We start from the raw sequence: 21,207 nt of genomic DNA on the forward strand, positions 1-21,207 counted from the left end.
TCCGTGCCCGCGGCGGCTCAGCGTCCCAGTGTCTGCTGCCGGGAGGAGGCAGCCGGCGGGGACCGCTTCCGGCCGGCAGCCCAGAGCAGGCCCGGCCTCCGCCGGCCCTTCCTGCGAGCGGTCCCCGGGCGTGAGGGGCTCGGCGGTGCCGGTGGGGCCGGCGTCCGCGGGGCCGCTGTAGGGCGAGAGGATGTCCCGGGTGCCGGTGGGGAAGGTGCTGCTGCGGAACGTCATCCGGCACACGGGCGCGCACAACAAGGTACGGCCGGCGGCGGCCGGCCTCGGCGGCCCCTTGTCCCCCGTCTCCGTGGCGGCTCTTCCGCCTGGCCCTGCCCTGTGCCCGCTTCTGCAGGCGGCTGTTGTCCGCGGGTCCGCGTGGAGAGGCCCTGGGCATCGCCCGGGTGCTGCCGCGCGGCGTCTGTGGTGGGAGGAAGGGAGCTCGATGAGCTGAGCTACGCAAACATCGCTAGTCTCACTTTCGGTTTAACCCTGTTTTTCTTGCGTTCTCATCTTGGCGAGGGAATGTGTATATATGTTTACCTATAAGGTCTGCCCTATGGAAAACCTATTCTCGCAGAACTTTAATGAAAACTTATGATTTGCCTTTTTTAAAGTAGCAAACCTTTTTGTTTGGTTGTTTTTTTTTTCTTGTTGTACTGTGTATGTACTTTTAATTACATCAAAGAATTTTAACTCTGTGTTAAATGTGCACCAGCAGTATTTTAGTGCAAGATTTAAAAACTCCATTAAATTCAGTGAACTAATTAATTTCTGACATAATTCAGCAACTCGTTTCTTTCGTATATTTATAAAATCACTCATTTACAATCAGTGCCCATAAACATAAGTCTCTGTCAAACTACTCAATATTTGCATGTTGTGTTTTTTCAACATGTAGTGGAGCTTCTTATTTTGGCTTGGTTCTTCCAGATGATATTATATACTGAATTCTCTAACAGTATGTATGTTTGAGGTGGTAATGAGCGACAAGGCAGGGTAGCCAGAACAACTGAGATAGCAAAATCAGGCAAAACCACCATTTCTGATGCTGTTATCCTTATGTGCTTTGCTAGCGTATTACCATCAAGAGGCTCTCCTTTTGGTTACCTTGGTCATAGCTAGAAATAATAATGTATTTCAGTATGGTAGGAAAGCTTGCTGTGAAATTTGGTAGCAGGAGTGTTGAGCTAGAAGCTGATGTTACGTGCTACATACCTGTAAAGTTTCCCTAATGTTACACTTGCTTCCCTTCTGTGACTTTCAGATACAGGAAGAGACAGAAATGTGGAAAATAAGGGAGTGGGAGAAGCAGACAGAAGAGACTTACTGGAAAAGGCAAAGCAGAATACTGTCGGACACCTCCAGGTGGGTTTTAGTTGTGTGGAGGAGATAGTTGTCTTGACTTAGTTGCTTAGTGTAACCCTTTTGTGTTATAATACTTTAAGAGTATTCTGTGATGACTGTTTGTTTACAATATATGAAGACTACATAAAGTACAGGTATATTTCTTTTCTCCTTAACGAGACCCTGGAAAGAGGCCAGACCTGTGCTTCAGTCTGACCTTTTATCTCTTTATCTAGATGTATAGTCTTCAAAGTACGACATTAAGTAGGCCGGGCTCTCTGAAACAATGGGGGTAGGAAGTACTTAAGTAATATGTCAGAATGTTGTGAGTGAAGTCTAATGTATTGCCATTTAGGTTAGCAGTAAACAAAACTGTTGTGGTGTGGGGTCCTGCACTATTGTAACGGACCAGTATTGACTGCTGCTTGTGCGGTATTTGTTAAACCATTCGGACATGCCTGAGGATCTCACAAGCTACGTGAAAACAAGCTGGGTTTGGGAGGAGGGTTGAGGTTTGGGGCAGGAGGAGGGGGAGCTTACGACTACGAAGACTGTTCAGAAGTGTGAATGTTGCAGGAAGTGGTTTTAGTATCTCAGGGGAGAACACTTTTCAGACTGATGCTTAGTCCGTGGCTGCTGCTTGGCTCAGGAAGTGCAGTATTTCAAGTGACAAATATAACTGGAACCAAAAGCATGTGAGATACCTCAAAACTGCTGGTGCTTTCTGTGGATTTGGGGTCTTAGTCTTGGTACCTGTTCAAATTGCAATTCTAGTAAGTCAGTTCTACTTCTTCAGTTTCCCCTTTGCTGCTTTTACTAGCCTATGTCTCACTGCATATTGTTAGTCTGCTCCTGCAGAGTATTCTAGAGGAAGAGAACTGCATTTGTTGTGATAGGCAAGATAACCCCTTCCTCTAATTTTGCACTGTGAGCATCTCTGTCAAGAATTTTGCTGTGTACAGAGGGCTGTAGTAAGTTTTGAAAACCACTGTTAGCTACTGAACTGGTTTTGTGAGAGCTGTTAATAGTGACTGTCTGTTAAAATGATAGCTGGTCTTCTTGCATAGATGGACATCCAAGACTTGCTGGATTTTTGCTCCTCTCGCTGGACTAACCCCTTGCTCAGAAAGTTTCTCCATCAGAGCTGACAGCTGAAGGACAACTGTTCTCTTTCTGCAGCAGTCGGATGCGCAGTGATGGCTTTGATGAGGAGGGCCACAGGGCTGACTGGAAAACAAAGAACTCACAGTTTCTTGACCTAGTCGAAGATGATCTCCTTAGGGCCCGATCCTGGAATAAAAAGCTGTATGACTGTGAAGCCAACATGCCAGACAGGTCTGTGGAGGAATTAATGTTCTGTGATTATAACTGTAATTAAAATACCTTTCTGGAGTCCTGTGCCAAAAAGTTAGTACATTTCTCTTTCCAGTACATATTCCTATAAAATAATACTTGATCTTATCTTGAGAACAAATAAGTAACATGCACGAACTTTTGCACTGTCACAGAATACCTAATTTGTGTCCATCTATGGAGTTCCTAAGTCACAGTAAGCATCAAAAGCTCAGTCCTAACCTTAGCAACTAAGCTTAATATTTATTATTTTGCCCAGGGAACTTAACAAAATCTTGAGAAATGCAAGTTAGTGCTCTCCAGGGTTTATTTTAAAGAAGTTTGAGTTGTAGTTTTCCCCAATTAGAAATTAAAAGGAGACTGAGAACATAAGGTGTATTTAAATAGTACCAACCAAATATTTCCTTCCTTCCTTTGTTGGGAAGGTCCTGATAGCCCTTCTTCTTTGCTTTCTAAACTTATGTTCATTCTGTGGCTCTGTCTTTTCAGAATTATATTTTTCCTTTGAATACCTCATCTGTTTCTAATAGATTATTCTGCTTTCTTACAGATGGGGTCACAGTGGCTATAAAGAGTTGTACCCTGAAGAATTTGATACGGATAGGTAAGGCAAGCAGGCTTACTATTGTATCCAGAAACTTACTTCTGTCAGGTTATGCAGGGAATTTAACAAACTGAGTTTTAAGTATAGATCAGCCTTGAATGTAAAGCAGCACTGTTTAGTTACAAACACCCACTGAAAAAAATCTAGTCATTGATGTGGTTCTCCCTTGTCTGACTCTTAGGAGGGGATCGCATCTTTTATAGTAATTAGACATGCAGCTTTAGCTTGAGTTACTAAAATGGTACGAATCTGGAAGGTCTGTCTGGGCCAACAGAGAGCCAGAGTAGTAGGCTGAATCCAAATCAGCTCAGTATACACCCTCTCAAATATCAGCACCAGGTTCTCCTTTACGATACAGTGTACCTGTATTTTCTGTGTTTCTCCTTATTTGGAGAATATAAATTCTTGCTGTATCCTGGAGAGTGGAGACTTAACTGTAAAATAAGACCTTAGAGAGAATCAATTATTTTTTAACTACTCCTAACAGAATCATCAATTACAATATTTGTCAGGCTTACAGATTTGAAGTAACCTGCTATAAATGAGTTTTCACCACTCAGTGGCTTTCAGTACGCATTCTCCTTAGTTCTGGCTCAAATACCTTAAACAGAAGTATTAGTAAGGTGTGGACCCAAGCTGTTAATAAGTACTTGAATCAAAAATGCAGCTACCATGTCTGTCAAAACGTCTGCTCCCCTGCTCTAGCCAAATTAATTAATGGGCTTGCATAAAACTTTGAGACAGAAAAGGCTCAGCCACTATGTGCCTGCCTGTCTGCTTCCTTTTGGTCATGCTTTATTCTTTTTACAGTGACCAGCAAGAAGGAGATGAACAAAATGCTATCAATGGGAAGAAGAAATCTCATCTGGGAAAGCAAACTGCCTGTGAGTCACACAAACGGAAAAAACCAAAGAAATCACACAAGAAGAAGCAAAAAAAGCGATCACACAAAAAGCGAAAGAAAAAGAAAAAGGAGCAGGGGAGAACATCATCAGATTCTTCCCAGGAGAGCGAGTGCTCAGAAGAGGAGGCTTCAAGCACCCGGAAAGGGAAACACAAGCGCAAGAAAAAGACCAGGAAAGTGCCTGCCAGGGAACCTACCTCTTCTTCTGGGCAGGAAAGTGACTTTTCTCATGCAAGCAGCTCAACCACCAGCAGCTCTGAGGACAGTGAATCTGAGGAGAAAAAAGAGAAACGGCCCCCAAAAAAGAGAAAGAAACGTCACGATTCTATGTCAGAGAGGCACAGTGAAGTACCAGAGAAGAAGAGCAAGAGGAAGAACTGGAAAGTGGCTGCTGATGAAAAATCAGAGGATAGCTCAGATGAGGACTGATCAGTCTGCAGCTCAAACAATAAGGTAGAGGACAGAGGCAGGTATTTATCTTTCAGCACTGCTCCATGGTACAACTTGTTTCAACACTGGTTTATATACATCCTGCCAGCCCATGGGGGAGAAACTGCGCCTTGGCAGCCTGCAGCAGGTGTTCCCTTGCTTTTCATTGACTTGATATTCAGAAAACCAGGGGAGCAGTTGCCTGTCTCCCAGGTTGGCTAGTCCTGCCAACTTTTTCCGTGACCAGGTTGTCCTCTGGTGAACGAAAATGTTACGGGCTATCTACAGGGGAAAACAGGCATGTTTGCGCCTTTTTTTTTTTTTTTAAACTAAGTTTGTTAACAGATTGCTTTTTGGGGCTACCAAATCAATGACCAAGACCTGCAATAGGAGAAGGGAGAGAAAAAAAGTCTGATAACAGAGGAAATGTCACTGGATGTAACCCTACAGCGGCTTTGTCTTCCCATCCTCCAACCAAAGCAGACCTGTGTGGCAGCATGCACACGGTCAGCTGGACACAGAAGGGAGCATGAGGGAATACTCTCATTCCAGCTGAGGGTGAAGTGACTCCTTCCATAGTGATGAAGAAAAGACACCAGTGCATTTGCTTGTTTTAGACTTCTTTCCAAATCCTGACATGGGCTGGCCATTGTGTCTACCTTTCCTTTGTTCTCTCTAGGGGGATGCTGAAACCATTTGTGCTGACAGAGAAGCCTTGGTGGGTGTTGTGTTCTGTCTCTGGCCTGCCCAATGTATGATTGGAGATATTGGTACTGGGCCATTCTCCCTGCAGTTGAACAGCCAAGCCTTTTAACAAAATAAATAAGTCCAGACACGTTTGATGCTTTTGTCATTGTTTTGGAGTAAAGACTGGGGGCAGAGCACAGGCCTGAGAAGTGGAGGTGGTCCTTGTGTTCTCCCTGTGCCATGTGTTTCTGCCTGATCAGACCAGGTGGCTGCGGAGGGCTTAGAGGAGGTGAAGTAAAGGAGGCTGGAGTGGGAAGTAGCCATCAGGGAAATGTACTGTGTCGACGTGATTGTTGTGTGTCAGTGACCATGCACAGCTCTGCCTTTAGTCTACATCTGAAAAGTACAGAAGCGTCAATGCCCCTAGATCCTCATTCTAAGCTCTGCTTACTGTCTCTCTTTTCACTTCAAGTGAAGAGACATTCTCTGCCTGCCCTCGTTTGCTGGCTAATGCCAGAGCCTTGGGAAAGCAGTGCTGCAGACTTGGCTTACTTTCAGTTGCTTGGTCTTATTGCAGCCCCGTCGCTGCTGGTCAGTCACGCAATAACGACGCAACTGCTTACGTACATTGCAGGAAATGTTCAAGAAGGTGTTTATGTTATATAGCTTCCCTCGTACAGAGACTTTTTATGAGCAAACGTGCAGGCGAGGCACGCCTGGATCTGCTGTGGCTATTGCTGTGGATTTCAAGATCCAAACGCCTCCGAAGCAGCGCTCCCGCCGTCCTGAGACGTTTTGCGCGCGCGCACCCACTGCTGGCTTGGGGGCGGCCCTTCTTGGCCCCCCGCCGCCGGCTCCGGGAAGGGCCACCGTTTCTCCCTTCCGCCCCGCAGAAGAGCCGGAAAGCCGCGCCGCCGCCCGCCAGCCCGGAAGCGGAAAGAGTTGGGGCGGCACCGGTTTCCGGTTCCGGCGCGCAGTGCCCTTGGGCCAGCTGGAGACGATGGCGGCGCTGGTGCTGTTGCGGGCGGGGCTGGCGCGGCCCCGCGGCGCCCAGACGGGTGAGTACCCGCCGGCCCCGCGTCCCGCCGCCCTGTCCGGCCCGGCCCTGACACTTCGTCACCGTTCTCTCCGCAGCTCTCCTCGGGAGGACCCTTCGCCGCCGCCCCGCGGTCTTGGCGGCCGTTGCCGATCGCAGCGCTCCGGCCCGGCAGAGCCACAGCTCCCCCCAGCAGGGCCACGGTACGTCCCGCCCGCCGTGTGCGGTGCTGTCCATGTCTGTGTGGGGGGTGGGTCTCCTTTTCCCCCTGACCGGCACCGGGCGCCGGGTTTGTCAGCCGGTGTTGAGCCATTGTGCCGCTGTCCTGGAAACGATTTCTCCAGCCAAACGGGGTGATCTTCGTGTGTCCGTCTGGTCAAGGTTCCCTTTTTTATTTTGAGCCGGGTAGGAGATTTCAAATGGCAGGTGTGAGTAGCCAGGGGCAGAAAAAAGGGATGCAAGACACCATATAGTTTTTCTTGGGCTCTTCGTGGGTGAGGTAGGCTTACTGGTATGGCCAGAATGCGTTACCATCATCTGCAACAGCGCTATTTTCCGTTGATAGCACGGCTGTTGATTTTCATTCTGATTCAAAACGATGTATATGTGACTTTACATTGCTTGAATTTGAAATTGACATTTGCAATCCTGGTATTGAGCCTGTGAATGCTGCAAGTCTTTAAATAGGAGATACTAACTGAATGTTAAAAAAGTAACTAACAAAGTTTGTTAGTTCTGCTAACTAACAAAGGTGGTAGCTTTTTCAAGCATGGAAAAAAGGTTGAAAGATTTTAAAACAAATCAGAAAAAGGTTTAATGTTTCTTATGGTTCAGTAGCAGTAATAATATGAAAACACAGCAATTGTGACTTCTTTCTTGAACAATGGAGCTTCTGGTTCACTGATGTGAATCTGAAAAGTCTGATCTGCAGGCAGAGTATTTTTTAGATTCTTTTTTGCTCTCTCCATGTGGCAAGACAACACAAAGGTGATGAAAGATAACCATGCCAAGACCAAGTTCTGGTCTGTCAGTTGCACAGTTAAATATAAGTGTTGTGACCAGAGGTTAAGGATGTTTTGTAGCCATTACAATTCAACTTAGAAGTAGAAAGGATGAAGAAACACTTGTAAAAGAAATTGGCTTAAACACAGCTAAGTCGTTTCCTTCCTTTCTATTCTGAACTTCATATTAACAACAGACTTCATGCATGTGCTGGGAAGTGTTCTTGACTGTGGAGTTCTACAGGGATACCTTATTACTCCCAAGCCTTAGTCCCTTTCATGTTTTACTTCAGGTCATTTGCTTTCCTTATCTTGTCACTTTTCTAAATTTCTTTCTCCTTGCAAAAACAAATTATAACGTGCATTTTGGTTTAGATGGATAGATAATATTTATGTGTTAGGTAAGCACTCTGGGGATATTGTATTATAAAGATAATTTTACAGAGTCAGTTCTTGATGTTTCTAGCTCGGGCTGATGCTGACATTCCGGTCTAGAGTATTGCTTATGGTGTTAGGGATTTGGTTTGCTCCAGGACTTTCTAGATATTTTGGGTGTTTTTTTTTTTTCCTTCCTAATAGTATTTGAATGCTTCTAAAAAGTAAGAGTTGGTCACGGAGCTCCCTAACTGGTATTTCTATTTCTAGAGTCATCTGTTAGGTGGTTCAAATTGTACCCAGCTGAGTATCAATGGAGGACTGAAATCCTTTGGCCTTCAGGCTACTTCTAGGCCATATATCACTGCAATGGTCCCAGAAATTTGTCTATTTGCAGTTAAAAACAGCGATATTGGTTCCTGGGCAGAACTGTGCACAGAGTTATTGTGATGTGCCGTTCACTGGAACTTGTAGTTGTGTCCATCCGGATTTCAAAGCCATTTCTCAAAAGTTGGTAGTAGTAAATAGTACGTAACAGTCAGGAAATTCACTAGACAAAAAATCTTTGATTTCAGAGACGCTTCTTTCCTGTGGTGCTTGACTTGGACCTTAGTTCTGAACTGCAGGTTGTGAAAGTAGGACTGGTGTTTGGTTTGACTTTACCTGTTGAGCTTCTATTCTTTTGTAGTAAAAGAAGCTTCTCTTTCTTAGCAGCAGCAAAGAGAGGAATATTTAAAATTAACCTTTTCGAGATTGTAAAATAGATACATATTCTATAGCAGTAATTCAAAGACATCTAGGTTTTGCTTGGATGAAAGCTCGGTAATCAGGTCAGATGAAACATGTAATTGCATGGTGCTGCTCAGGATGAGGTATCTCTTTTTAAGGTTACAGCACGTTGAACAGGAACTTTGCACTGAAAAATACTTCTCCTTACAGGCAGTTCCAAGGCTGCGTCTTTGCACTGGACAGGTGAGCGAGCTGTCAGTGTCCTCTTGTTGGGTCTCCTTCCTGCAGCCTACCTGTATCCTGGACCAGCCATGGACTATTCACTGGCTGCAGCCCTCACTCTCCATGGCCACTGGTAAGCACAATAGGTCCCTCAGTAAATTCTTATAGTCAGGATGACTCCAAGTCTTAGGTCTTAAGTCTGTGTATCACAGTAAGTCCCCTGACTTACTTCCTGATCTAGTATAAAATACCTGGAAAGAGATGCAAACAAAGTACTTACTCTCAAAGTTCTGTGACAGTCGTGATCTTTGACGAGACTAGTTGTATCTCAGTCTTCCTTTGCCACACTGTTCTCTCAGTCAGAAGGCAGGGATACGTATTACCAGTAAGGAATCCATAAACGTTCTCTAGTGCTCTTCTACATAGTATCTTACTTTAGGAGGACTTCCTTGCCACTGGCTGTGTGGAATCTTGGACATTTTTATCTTGTAGAAGAATCAACGTTGTAGGAACAGAGGGAACAGAAACAGGACAGATCTATATAAACGAAGTTGTTGTTCTAAGGTTCTCTGCTGCGGGTTGGCTTTGTACATCTTAATGGTGATGCATAATAAAGAGTTCATAGCAAATATTCCACTGAAGAAGCCGAGACCTTGATTCCTGGGAAGTGGATGCTTGCTCATGTTCTTAAATGTAGTTCTGCTGGGATCTTTAATGTGAGTAGGCTAGGTGAGACTAGTTAGGAGTGGATCCAGCTGCATGGTTGGCCTAACTGGCAGCATTTACATTCTCAAGGTGATACTGGTCTGTAGTTCCTTGTCACAGGGATAAAGCAGATAACCAATGTCATCGTACTTTGGGATATCAGTTTTTCTTAAATCTCAGTTTTGCCCTTATGAAGTTGTACCAGGGATTCTTGCACTTTCCTTGTTGACTGGGAGCTTTTTCCTGAAGCCTTCAAATCTAATACAGAATCAATCTGAAATGTGGCTATCCTTGAACATATTTGTCAGAGCTCTTTCAAATATAAAATACATAAAGCTAAACTTGCCTGCCTTTGGAGCATTTCTTCACTTGTTTGGTGTGCGTGTGTTGGTGCTGTACTAGATGTGACCACATGGGGAGATTCCCCGCAATGGAACAGGTTATTGCAGGTTGATGTGTTGAAGTGGGTTCTCTCAATGACATTTTCTGTCAATGCATGCACATTTGATTCTTTAGTGAATTCTCTTGTTGACAAAAGTGTCAGGATTGGTCATACGAGAAATCTCTTTTCTATAAACAGTGTAGGGACATCCCCCATGAGAAAAATGTCTTGCTGTTTGCGTGCAGCTCTGCTGGTAACTTTAATCAGAGTGAATTCTTCCCCTACTTCTGTGGGGTTTTTTTTGTTCTCTTTTTAAGCTGGAACATTTTTCCAGTATTAAACTCTTATCTTGCAAAACATTGTCCTAAAGATGTTCCTATGTAGGAAAATTCTCCTTTTGTGCTTTCATAGGTATTCAGTGCTAGAATATCTTTAAAAGAAAAAAGATTGTTTGCTTTCCATAAACGTTAATTTGATTGCCATAACAGATCAAATAATCCCTCTAGTAGCTGATCAGAAGCTGCAGAGGAGTATCGCATATATTTTTGAGGGGTTTTCTTTCACCTTTTGCTATGTTTTTCCTTAGAAAATCTTGTTCTCAAGTACATTGGAAATAGTGCTTCAGATAGGTGGCTATCAGTCCAAATAGTAACCTATGAACAGACTTCTCGAGATACCTGAAGCCATGTTTATCTTGTACCATTTTTGCTGGCATGTAATAAAGATTTCTCTGCCCAGTGAAACTGGTGTGTTGTGAGCTAGATTGTGTGTCTACCACACGTGAGCTATTTCTCATAATTCACTTCCTTGTTCTCAGGGCTACTGGTCCTTTCCCATGAGGACTTTGTGTGAATTAATCAGTGTGCTGTAAAGTCACACGCCAGTTTTTCTGAGAAGTCTTAGCATGGCTTAGTCTTATTGTGCCATGCAAAGAAAAGCTGTTATGAAAATCCGTTATCAACACTACTGTTGAAGGGCAGCTTGTGAATCCCAAGTTCAGTATGTGTTATTTATCTGCACTTTGGAAGGCTAGAAGTGCGGGTAGTGCTGCCCGCACACCTCGCTTTATTCCACTGTTCAGTTGTAAAAAAATAGCTGTAACAGTTTGAGAGTAGTTCCCTTTCAGACTCCTTCCACTTTCTGCTTCTCTTTGTATCCAGGGGTTCCTTACACCCCTTTTCTCACTTTTGACATCTTTATGGTATTAGAACTCCACCTAAGCGAAACTGAGTTCAGTGTTCACTTGCAGCTGCTGCAGGACTTTGAACCTTGCTAGGTCACTAGTGTATCTTAATTTGTGGGGGACAGATCCTTCAGCTTCAGGCTAGACCAAGCCAAAATCCTAGGAAGAAAATTGTTGCATTAAATACAGTTCTCTTTTTTTTTTTTTTTTTTTTTTTTTTTTACCAAGTTGACATCTGTCATTGCAGAAAGCAAACAAAATTATACTTTTGGGAAGAGGACTACCACGTTAGTTTAATAGCATCTTCTGTCTTCCTGTTGATGAATAGTTTAAGCCTGGACAAGAGTTCACTTCCAGCCTGACAGACATAGAAAAAAAAAAAAAATAGAGTGTGGTAATTTTTTGGTTGCCACTATTTTCTAATCTAAATACACATCCTGGAGTCTTCTGTGCATTTGTGACAATGGCTGATCCCAGAGCCACACCTTGCTGTCTAAGCAAGAAGGATATTTCCTTTGGTTTCTTTTCTTCAGTCCTTGGAAGTCAGATAAGCTGCCCAGTGTTTCTTGGAGGCAGATTCTACAGATTGTACTGTTGAAAGAGCTGTGCTCAATACCTTGTTTCCTCAGTACCATTAGGAAAACTCTGAGCCAGTGTCTATCTTTTTTAAATAGAATATGTGGAATGTTGTTTTGTTTTATTTTAAATAGATACATCTTTTTTTTTTGAGTGGGAACTGGGCATTCTTTGGGAAATGTTGATGATAGCGGGTGAAAAAAAACATGTGTTTCAGCAATATTAGTAGAATGCTCACATAAACCGTATGGATTTTAGTGAGGAATACTCTTTCCTGATTTCAGCTTTTTTCTCCCTCTTATTCTGTAGGGGTCTTGGACAGGTTATAACTGACTACGTCCATGGAGATACACCCATTAAACTGGCCAATACAGGTCTGTATGTACTGTCGGCCGTTACCTTCGCTGGCCTCTGCTACTTTAACTATCATGATGTTGGTATCTGCAAGGCTGTTGCCATGCTGTGGAGCCTCTAAGATACGACCGAGTCCCTGACAAACATGATTGTTCACTGCTGCCTCTGCTTCATCATATTTTTACCAATATGTTTAATGTGAAACAGATTAATAACCAAGGGTCCGTAGTATGTGCATACTGCAGCAAGTTCAGAGCTCGTCTTTTAGAAATAAATATCCAACAGCAGTAAAAATGTTAAAAAAGAAAAAGTAGATTTAAGCAAATAATATCCAGATGACAGTGGGTTGATTGAAGCTGGAAGGAATAATTACATCAGTGACAGACTTCAATAGCTGAAGGTAACTTTCCTTGTAATGGCAGCTTTAATGAGTGTTTTTCTAAAGTAACTGGTGTTTGGTTTCCTATTTTATAAAACAAACTTGACATGCAGAAAATTGAACTGTTATTTCTGACATCACAACAGCTTAACTGTATGTAAGGCACACTCTGTAACTCATTGGACCCTGGGAGTTTATGTAGAAAAGGGAATACTTTTTTCTTAATCCATACAATAAAGAATTTACAGAAATTGTACGTGTGCGCTTCTGAATGATTTTTACTACTTTTGAGTTACTTAAAATGTTTTCTCTGCAGATGTTTTGGGTTTTCCCTCTAAAATCAAGTTCAAATACTAATTCATACTGTTCTGTTACCATTCACGCTGTTACTCTGCATTACTTCATTTAGAAGTTAAAAAACAAAAAATATTTTTATTAATATGTATTGTCCTTAATACTTAAAGAGATGGTTTACACTTAATACAAGAGTAATGTCCATTGGAAAATACAGCAGTAATGGACTTACAAGAAAAATACTTTTGCAGATTAATTTTAGGAGCCATAAATAGCATATGGCTTTTGTATTTTCCGTGTTCATCTGCAACAATTTTTGGGGGGTTTGTTTTCTAAATAAACACTGATACACACTTTAGGGTGGGGAATGAGATTCTGTTTTTTAACTTTCTTCTCTGCATTATCTTTTCTGACTTTCATAGAAGTAAGGAGTGGTTAACCATGTCCACATTCTAATGGTACTTCTGTGGTACCATTAATAGTAAGAGGAAGAGAATTGTGTGTTACCATCAGTCTGATTATGCAATAAACAGAACGAGTAAGTTGCTGTTTGAATTCTATGTGACTTTCTGGTTTGATTTCTTTTTTTTTTTTTTTTCCTTAAATCTGGATTGGACTTTTTTTTTATTTATTTACTTACTTATTCGTGTAACCATGGGAAATACCAGGTACCTGGCCACTTTTGATTTGCTGATCTTGAGGTCAGAATTGAGATGGTTGCTTCTGTCTGATGTGGTCTGATTTAGATTATCAATGTAACATTTGTTATTTTGTTATAGTGTGGAAGATGCATATGTATGAGTCACTGCTAAGTACCTCCGTGCAATCTGAGCACGTACCATAGAAAGTATTTGACATTTTCTCTTTTGAGATGAAACACATGATGCATTGGTATGTGGTATTTGTTTAGGATATCTTGTGAGAAATTACTTATTTAAGAGCTCTGGGAACGTAGTAGCCCAGACCTACAATGTTAGGGGCTAGCAACTCTGAGACTAGTTCATTGGTTTTGAGGCAAGAATTAAAAGGTAATGATCACAGCTTTCTCTGAGTCACATGTGTTCCTCAGTCGACCGACACCTGTTGAAATTGAATCAGTTCCCTGTAATTACCATTAACTTTTGTTCTTAATTATTGTGATGGCTGTAACCATTTGATCTAATCCTGTTTTTGAACATTCATCAGACGTATAAAACGGGGAGTCAGTCCTGCTGGGTATCTGGATGTGTTAAATGCATTCTTGATTTTAAGTCCCTCCAGTGAATTCTTTCTAAGTGATAGTGCCCTGAGTGGTGTCTGTACATGATTCTAAAGAATTAGTTTCTTACTGCCTCTAGGTGCTCCTGTAGCAGCTGGTTAGTGAAATGGCAGGGGCAGCATGAAAAGCTGAGACAGTCAGGGTTATGACAGCAGTTTCATGTGTGTATGCTTTTTTTAAAGCATTTTTTAAAGCCCCTGAAATTATAGTTTTGGTTTGTTTTTTACCAAAACAAGTCTTGAGACTTATCTTTTCTGCAAGTTTGAGGATTTTCCTCATTTCATGACAGCCTTCCTGTTTTCTCTGATTACTTCTGCCTGTATGGGGTATGACAATTGTACCAGCTCTTCTGAAGACCCAGGACCCCAGTTGCAACCAGTGTTCAGATTGTCACTACCTGGAGTTGGAATAGAAGAGGAAGACCAACACTCATCTTATACATAGAAGAGAAGAATAACATATGCTATGTCAATTTCCTCAAGATTAAATATTCAACGTGCCTTACATTAATCTGGTTTTAGTGAAATCCAGGCCTTGCTCAGCTATGAATGTGAAGCAGAGTTCACAGCTTGAGCCCAGTGTATGCTGCATTGTCACGTACATAGAATAAGATAGGGCCCTTATGGGAGCCAGCCATACCTACCTTTGTTTCCAATTGTTAGAAGGACAAATGTCTGTTTGATTTCATCACTTACCTACAATTTACTGTTAACTTTTTAAAACCTTTACATAAAAGCACAATTCTTTTGTTTTCTTGGGCCCTCTGAGGACAAACGGCTTTATTAGAACTTTAATTGTTTAGGTAAGTTAGCAGTTTTGTCAAGGATTTCCAGAAAGTTAAAAATTGTCTGTTGTTTCTACTTCAGTTGAAGGTGAGAATGTCACTGTGTAACTGAGATTGATGACGTTGCTCAGGAAATAATCTTCATGCAAAAAAGTAATCTCAAAGTCTTTATTGGCCAGGTGCATGGTCTGCTTATGAAATCTGTTGTTCTAAGTGGTCCCTCCCCAAAAATAGGTCAACTTCATCTATGAGACACCTAATTCAAAAGCTGTTTGATTGACAGGCAGTAAAGGTTTTAGGGATCAAACTATACAGGACTACACAGGCATCCACATTCTCGTTTCTTCATTGTGACTGGAAAACATTCATGTGCTGCTTTTTGGCAAGAATTTGAATTCATTTTCCTTGTTAGGTGCTCACTTTTGTACTGTCTTATGGTAGCTAAAAACAAAATTGGCTTGCCTTGGAATAAGATTTCTTTTATAAAAAGCCCAATATATGTTTTAAGACTGCTGAAGTATGTCATAGGTTGTGACTTTCATTCGGACTTAAGTTAGAAACTTATCTTCATGGTTTCATCCACTTCATCTTCTCTTGACAGTTTCTTTAGAATTAATTTTCTTAAGGAGCCTTCTTCCTCAAAGGCCAAAAACATTCCTTGTTCTAGTGAATATTCAAACTTAAATGCTCTGGAGCTACAAGATGTAAACATCTTCTTGAAAAAGATTACGTTACTTTCACCAGGAATTTCTTTGGGAACTTCTCCTTCCTGAGAAAGAAAAAGGAATGGGTTAGTCCCCACACAAGACCCGAGCAGGCTTGTTTCAGCTCACACAGGCTTGAATTCTTAATTTTGCCTACTACTTATATATACATAAGGTATGTAAAGCAGATACTTACCTTAAATCGTACTATTATTTCTCCACATTCTTTCTCACAACACATGTAATAGCTTTTATCTTCTACCTGGACACTGAATGCAACAGGCACCCCTGCTGAAGGTGTGGTAGTTTTGTAACAGTGAATGTTGAAGTGCATTCCATTTCCTAAATAGAAATTGTTTATTATTAATAGTCTGCTCAGGAGAGGACTGCAGTGACTTAACCGTATTACATCTTACCATTCCATTGGCAACTTTTTCTGACAGGAGAGCCAGGGCCTGAGTTTTTATGACTGCTGACAGCACGTATTTGACTTTCTGCATTCATTCAATAACCAAGATTTTGGATTTGCAAGAAAGCACGTGAAGTTACCAGTTAGTATGGGTGGGATGTTGAAATTGTTTTATGTGCATGCATAAAGTGAGAATTGGTTTTGTGAACAGTCAGCTGTAAATCAGATTATGTTTGTATGTATGTGACTGTAAATAAATAAGTTCAACAAAGATAGTTCTGAATGAATTGCTCACCCCCCCAAAAAAATCAAAGCCAAAACCGTAACTACATTGTTAGCTATTGCTGTTAGAAGAAAGTAAGAGCTTTTAGTGCCAAATACATTGTCTGTTTAAACCTAAAAACAATTTTTTGTAATCTAACACAAAAAAACAAGAAAAGGATTAAGAAGTTAGTTTGTGATCAGAGTTAACCAAAAGTCTTAGCAGCCCTTTTCTGCAAGGGACATCCCTCAGGCCTCAGCCTAGTCTATTCTAGTCTAGTCTAATCTAATCCAATCCATTACTAATGCACAAGACAAAATTTCAGCGCTCTCAGCTTTATTCTTAAAAATGAATTTTCAGTCTTTACTCTCAGTCTCATCATTTAGAGTCAGGGAGTACAAAGAACAAAAGCACATTTAGAATAAAGAAACAGTGCAATAGTTATAGTATATATTTGGTAAATGGTGTACCAGATTTCATCTCTTGATCTGTCACATCTTCAAAAGCTGCCACGTTTAAATCTGGTCGAACCACAAGCAACTGGCTATTTACATTTCTAAGGACTCGCTGGAGAATTTTTTCCTTACAAAAGGCATCACATTCCAGCCCTGTAGAAATATTAAGCAAAGAGGGTCAAATATTTTAGCTGCAATCACCTCAGATCTTAACAATTCGCTACTGGCTTAATCTTGTCATTAAGGATACCAGGTGAAATAAGTTCTTAGAATGGCAATCTCAAATACAATGGAGGCCGTGTCATTCTTTCCACCTCTGGCTCGTAGCAATCCAGGTAAGACAGAAGCATTTCCCAGAATACAGCAGCCTGTATATACAAGCAAGAGAAGCTACTGTATCTGTTAATGTTCAGAATGTTCAAAAGCAACAGTTCTCTCTTTTGCCCAACAATTGGAATTGTATTAAAAGGTCCTTCTGTTACGGAAGCTGCTACCCTGTACATTAGAAGGAAATAAAGCTTCAGAAGGAGAAGGTGAGCTGTAGCCCTCTTTTTTTACAGTTGTCATTATCCGTTTGAAAACTTGTTCTCTAAGGCACACAAAGCATTTGTGGGTTAGTAAGCGTGAGCAGGTTAATCAGGTAAAATTGATAATGAAGGTAATAAACGATGAACTTTCAGCTTACCATCATCATCTTGGTTCCAAGTGAGCAATGAAAAAAAAAAGAAAGGAAAGAAAAAACAACATTAAGCTGTGCCCCCACAAAAGAAACCACTTTCTACCCAGTTCTGTTCTGCAAGACTGGAATTCAGCCAGCCACCTACGCATTTCCAGTTGTAGTCCCCAGTATCACTTACTCACCAAGCTGAGCTGTTCTAACTACAGAGTGTGTTTTGTGAGCATAACAAACTCAACAGAATAATGAAACCACTTGAGTACTGGAGTTACCACCAAACCAAGAGGCATGCAAAGTGTTTTAGGGTTACTTAAGGGTGAGGAGCTCAGATCAGTTTAAGCCTATAACCAAGGGATAAATAGCAGGCAAGTTTTTGCTTTCATCAGCACCTTTATTCTAAGGGAACAAAAGGACAAGAAACAGTGACTACAAATTGCTTCTAAAGAAGAGACTGTTTTCCAACTAACTTTATGCTGTAAGATTGGAAGTTGTCCACTTATTCCAACTCCACCCCACAACTTTCTGAGTGTCCTTTACGGGAATGTATTGTATGAAGCAACAAATATTCTGCTGGCTCAGATACTTGGCTAACAATACTTCAAACTTAAACTTATGGTAAAATTAGGTGGAATCAGACTGAGAAAGGAATTGTTTTTAATCAGTATTCAAACAAAAAAGTTATTAAATGCTTAAGGTGTTCAGCAATAATATGGTACTGACCTGTTAACACACTGGGACAGCTGTCTCAAACTCAGATTCGTTTTGCAGTGAACAGCCTGGCTCCATAATCTAAGAACTATCCTTCTTCTAAGTGGGTGGGGACTGTAACTGCTTTGAGGATTGCTCAGGTAACATGGAAGGAAAGAACAGGATTCCACAAAACCAGGGATGCCAGCCCAAGGAAAGGATTGAATTGTCTATCAGCTTTTGATCTTCTATGCAGAAAGAAGACACAGTGTGTCTCATTCAGCAGTGGGTAGTAATTACCTGCAAAATAGAGGCAGAAATTTTCTCCAAGTTGTACTGCACACACAAGAATCTCTTCACCACTCATCTTCACTCTGCCAAAAACACACGGAGAGGATTCAGAGCAAGAAGAATGCTTTTTACTCTACAAGGCAAGGGAGTTCTTGGGCTAGTTCTCTTCTAGCGCACAACACTGTAATAGGGCTGGCACGTTTCACTACCTGTTGAAAAATTGTTTTTTTAAATAATTGGTCTCCTCCCCTCTTGGCTTTTATCGTTATTTAGAATAACATAGAGCATCCTTCAAGTTCTGTTATGTTACAAAACTTCATTGACTTATGCAATGTTACATGGGAATAAACAATAACTCATTACCATTTTCTTTCTCTGTGAGAATGCTACTAAGTAGCTCCATGAACATACTTCATCAAATCAGTTCTCTTCTCTTGGGCCTGCAAAAATTATCTTACTATCACATGGTCGTTTGATTTTCTGTGTCTAATTTTCAAATAGAGAAGTAACTAAGACTGGGTTAAGCACCCTGTTACGGGCCATTAAGCCATAAAAGTTATATTAAGTCTACACAGACTGATCTTTCCAGGTTCCCTCTACAAAAGACAGAACTTCCAAAATATCCAAAACTTAGTCCCCCTTTGGCTGCCCCTAGGAAAGGCCTGTATCTTTTGCATCTTGAGCTGGAATTGCGTAGGTTCCTAGAGAAGCTGGGATATAGCTTATTTTGCAGTAGCAGCTGTTGGCTTATGGTATTTTAACTTTATTTTAACTCAGATTGCATTCTGAGCTTGATTTTACAGCTATTCTCTTTCAAGAGTGACACAGAGAAAAGTGAAGATGAACAGATATATTTCCCTTGGGAATAACAGTTATTTTACCAAACCCCCCTGAACTAATCATTACAGACCAGCCATCTTCTGCACCTGAGAGGTTCCAGCCCCAGTTCTACACACCTCAGGGTTAATTTAGAACTAGCCCAGGGCTGCACTTTGCCTCTAATGTCAATACACAACCTCACACAGTTAACAGCCAGAGAGGTAAACTTTATATTCTTTAGCTTTCTCATATAGCGACTGAGAGCATGTCACCCTCTTAGTCTGTTTAATGGCTAAAACAATGTATATGTTTACTGTATAAACCAAAAGAACAGCGAGGGTCATAAATTTGCTATGCCCATTCCTTTTCTTCTATCATAAAGTTTCTATTTATGCTGGCAGAAAAGAAATACAGCTGAACGGATTGTATTGCTTTGCAGGCCACAGATGTCTCCGTATCTTCAGTTCTAGCAGTGCACCAGGGGAAAAATTACAAAATAACTCAAAAGTTCTGTGGAGTCACCTGTATGGAGTAGGACTTGAACTGCAAAGTCTAGTATTTCAGTAATTTTACTGCTGTTGGGATGATTGCCATTGGAAGGAATAATTCTAACAAATACTTTTATTTTAAAACTGATGACGATATAATCTTCAAAATTAAAATAGCATCTCCTAACTTTAAAGAAAAGTAAGAATAAGAATAAAGGGAATTATAATACGACAGAGAAAGATGTGGCAAAGAATTTCATTCTTTCTCTTCTCTGGCAGTAAACAGTTTTAAACTGTCCCCTTGTATGCCCCTAATTTTGTGAAATGTAGGTTGTCACTTTCCTTCCTGTTTAATTTTGGTCTGTATCTTAGTAAATTTTTGTCCATTTTCCTAAAATGCTTTCTGTGTATGAATGTTCTTACCTGTTTTATCTATGTTTTTAGAAAAAAAAAGGCATTTTAATTTCCAAAAATAACAAGTAGCTACTTTACTATCTGCAAGATCTGATTTACCTGGCTTTGTGATTGGTGTAAAATTTTTTGGCCAGATGCGCAAAGTAACATGCACCTAAAGGCATCTAAGCTTTAGGAGCCTGGCATCTGTATGAAGTCTTCAGCCTGGAGCTATGTGCCAAGCCTCTGTGTACCACACACGGGAGAAGACAGTCACAGCAGAATGCACGAAAACTTGATCAGGCAGCATCAAATAACCACAAAGCCAACAACAGTGACTGTAAAAACACTGAAGTCACTGTTTGTCAGTAGTCTACAGTATGATGTGCTTCATTCAAACCTATCAACTCCTCTCAACGCATTCTTTCCCCCTTCACCAGCCACAGAAATAATAACCATAATAAATGTGTTAAAGCTAGGTAAACAGCGGGCAGAACTGGCTCTTGCACTGGCTGGGATTTTATTGTACAGTCAAAACATTTGGCTTGCTTCCAAGGCTCTTTTTCACCCCTTGAAAAAGACTTATTATACAAAACAGCTGAGCAATGCCAACTTAAGTACGTAAGCACACACATCAACCTTAGGGATTGAGGCGGGGGAAGCCCAGTAATTTCCTTGTCCCTCTAGTGAAGCACTTTGAGGAATGTATTTGAAAGTGATTTTTTTCTTATCCTGTTTTTTATACGGTCTATAGTTCTAGCTGGTCCGCGCAGAAGCGGAACCCGGGTTCCTAGTGGAGGACTGCATCTTTGTTTCGAAACATGCATCCCCAAGCCTTTGAAACGAAACACCACAGCACCAAACGGTGCACGCCGCATCTGTAGTGGAGTAAGCCGAGAAGTTAAGGGCTACTCTGGTACTCTCAAGCAGAGCGGAAGGCATAGGCAGGACTTGCGGATAATGGATTAAAGGAAAATGCGGCCGTTCGTTTAATGGGTAAAACACAGAACGACCACCCTGATGCGTAGTAAAAGATGGTTAGTTTTACCAAGCGCGTTTGAAAGGCGCGGTGGAAGCTAAAGGCAGTTTTTAGCCGACTGTCGCAGGTAGCGTGTACCGCCTCGCCCGCGGAGACACCGGGACGGAGAGAAGGCGAAGAGCAGGGCGGTGTCCCGGCGGGGCAGGCGCGGAGCCCGGGGCAGCGCGCGTACCGCGGTGCGGGGCCCTCCGCCTACCGCCGCCGCAGTTGCCAGCCCGGCGGCTCCCGGGGCGGGCCGCCCTGACGCCGCGGCCCCGGGGCGAGGGCAGAGCGGCGGCGATCCTACCTCGCTCCTCGGCGGGCTGCAGCGGCACGACGCGAGACGGAAGGGCGAGCGCTGCCGGCGGAGGGGCGGGGACGGCCCGAGGGAGCCCACCCGCTCGGC

The 21,207-nt window shown here is 41.9% G+C and overlaps 4 protein-coding genes across 4 annotated transcripts in view; 2 read left to right on the plus strand and 2 right to left on the minus strand.

The window, feature by feature from the left end:
• CRYAB (crystallin alpha B) overlaps positions 1 to 21,207 on the minus strand; it is a 278,708-nt gene that overhangs the window by 77,175 nt on the left and 180,326 nt on the right. The gene's annotated exons all lie outside the window — the stretch shown is intronic.
• NKAPD1 (NKAP domain containing 1) lies at positions 66 to 5,465 on the plus strand. Its single transcript, XM_082493716.1, has 6 exons — positions 66 to 259; positions 1,265 to 1,365; positions 2,524 to 2,679; positions 3,248 to 3,301; positions 4,112 to 4,658; positions 5,314 to 5,465. The coding sequence occupies exons 1-5, from the start codon at positions 191 to 193 to the stop codon at positions 4,632 to 4,634; spliced, it is 903 nt and encodes a 300-aa protein (XP_082349842.1). The 5' UTR covers positions 66 to 190; the 3' UTR covers positions 4,635 to 4,658; positions 5,314 to 5,465.
• On the plus strand, positions 6,308 to 12,519 carry SDHD (succinate dehydrogenase complex subunit D). The gene is made up of 4 exons (XM_082493852.1): positions 6,308 to 6,379; positions 6,456 to 6,560; positions 8,673 to 8,817; positions 11,840 to 12,519. The coding sequence occupies exons 1-4, from the start codon at positions 6,322 to 6,324 to the stop codon at positions 12,003 to 12,005; spliced, it is 474 nt and encodes a 157-aa protein (XP_082349978.1). The 5' UTR covers positions 6,308 to 6,321; the 3' UTR covers positions 12,006 to 12,519.
• IL18 (interleukin 18) lies at positions 14,578 to 17,257 on the minus strand (the record flags this gene model as incomplete). Its single annotated transcript, XM_082493906.1, has 4 exons — positions 14,578 to 15,368; positions 15,500 to 15,645; positions 16,445 to 16,582; positions 17,254 to 17,257. 4 exons carry the CDS (start codon positions 17,255 to 17,257, stop codon positions 15,153 to 15,155), a joined length of 504 nt encoding a protein of 167 aa, XP_082350032.1. The 3' UTR covers positions 14,578 to 15,152.

Source organism: Vanellus vanellus (assembly GCF_965231255.1).
Source record: "Vanellus vanellus genome assembly, chromosome: 21".
Taxonomy (NCBI): domain Eukaryota; kingdom Metazoa; phylum Chordata; class Aves; order Charadriiformes; family Charadriidae; genus Vanellus; species Vanellus vanellus.

Bases quoted from the DNA above. Each gene is read 5' to 3' on its own strand.
- NKAPD1 (XM_082493716.1), top strand. From the start codon at position 191: ATGTCCCGGGTGCCGGTGGGGAAGGTGCTGCTGCGGAACGTCATCCGG. The intron at 1,366-2,523 runs GTGGGTTTTAGT...CTCTTTCTGCAG, and splicing joins ATACTGTCGGACACCTCCAG to CAGTCGGATGCGCAGTGATG. The intron at 2,680-3,247 runs GTCTGTGGAGGA...GCTTTCTTACAG, and splicing joins GAAGCCAACATGCCAGACAG to ATGGGGTCACAGTGGCTATA.
- SDHD (XM_082493852.1), top strand. From the start codon at position 6,322: ATGGCGGCGCTGGTGCTGTTGCGGGCGGGGCTGGCGCGGCCCCGCGGC. The intron at 6,380-6,455 runs GTGAGTACCCGC...TTCTCTCCGCAG, and splicing joins GCCCCGCGGCGCCCAGACGG to CTCTCCTCGGGAGGACCCTT. The intron at 8,818-11,839 runs GTAAGCACAATA...CTTATTCTGTAG, and splicing joins CTCACTCTCCATGGCCACTG to GGGTCTTGGACAGGTTATAA.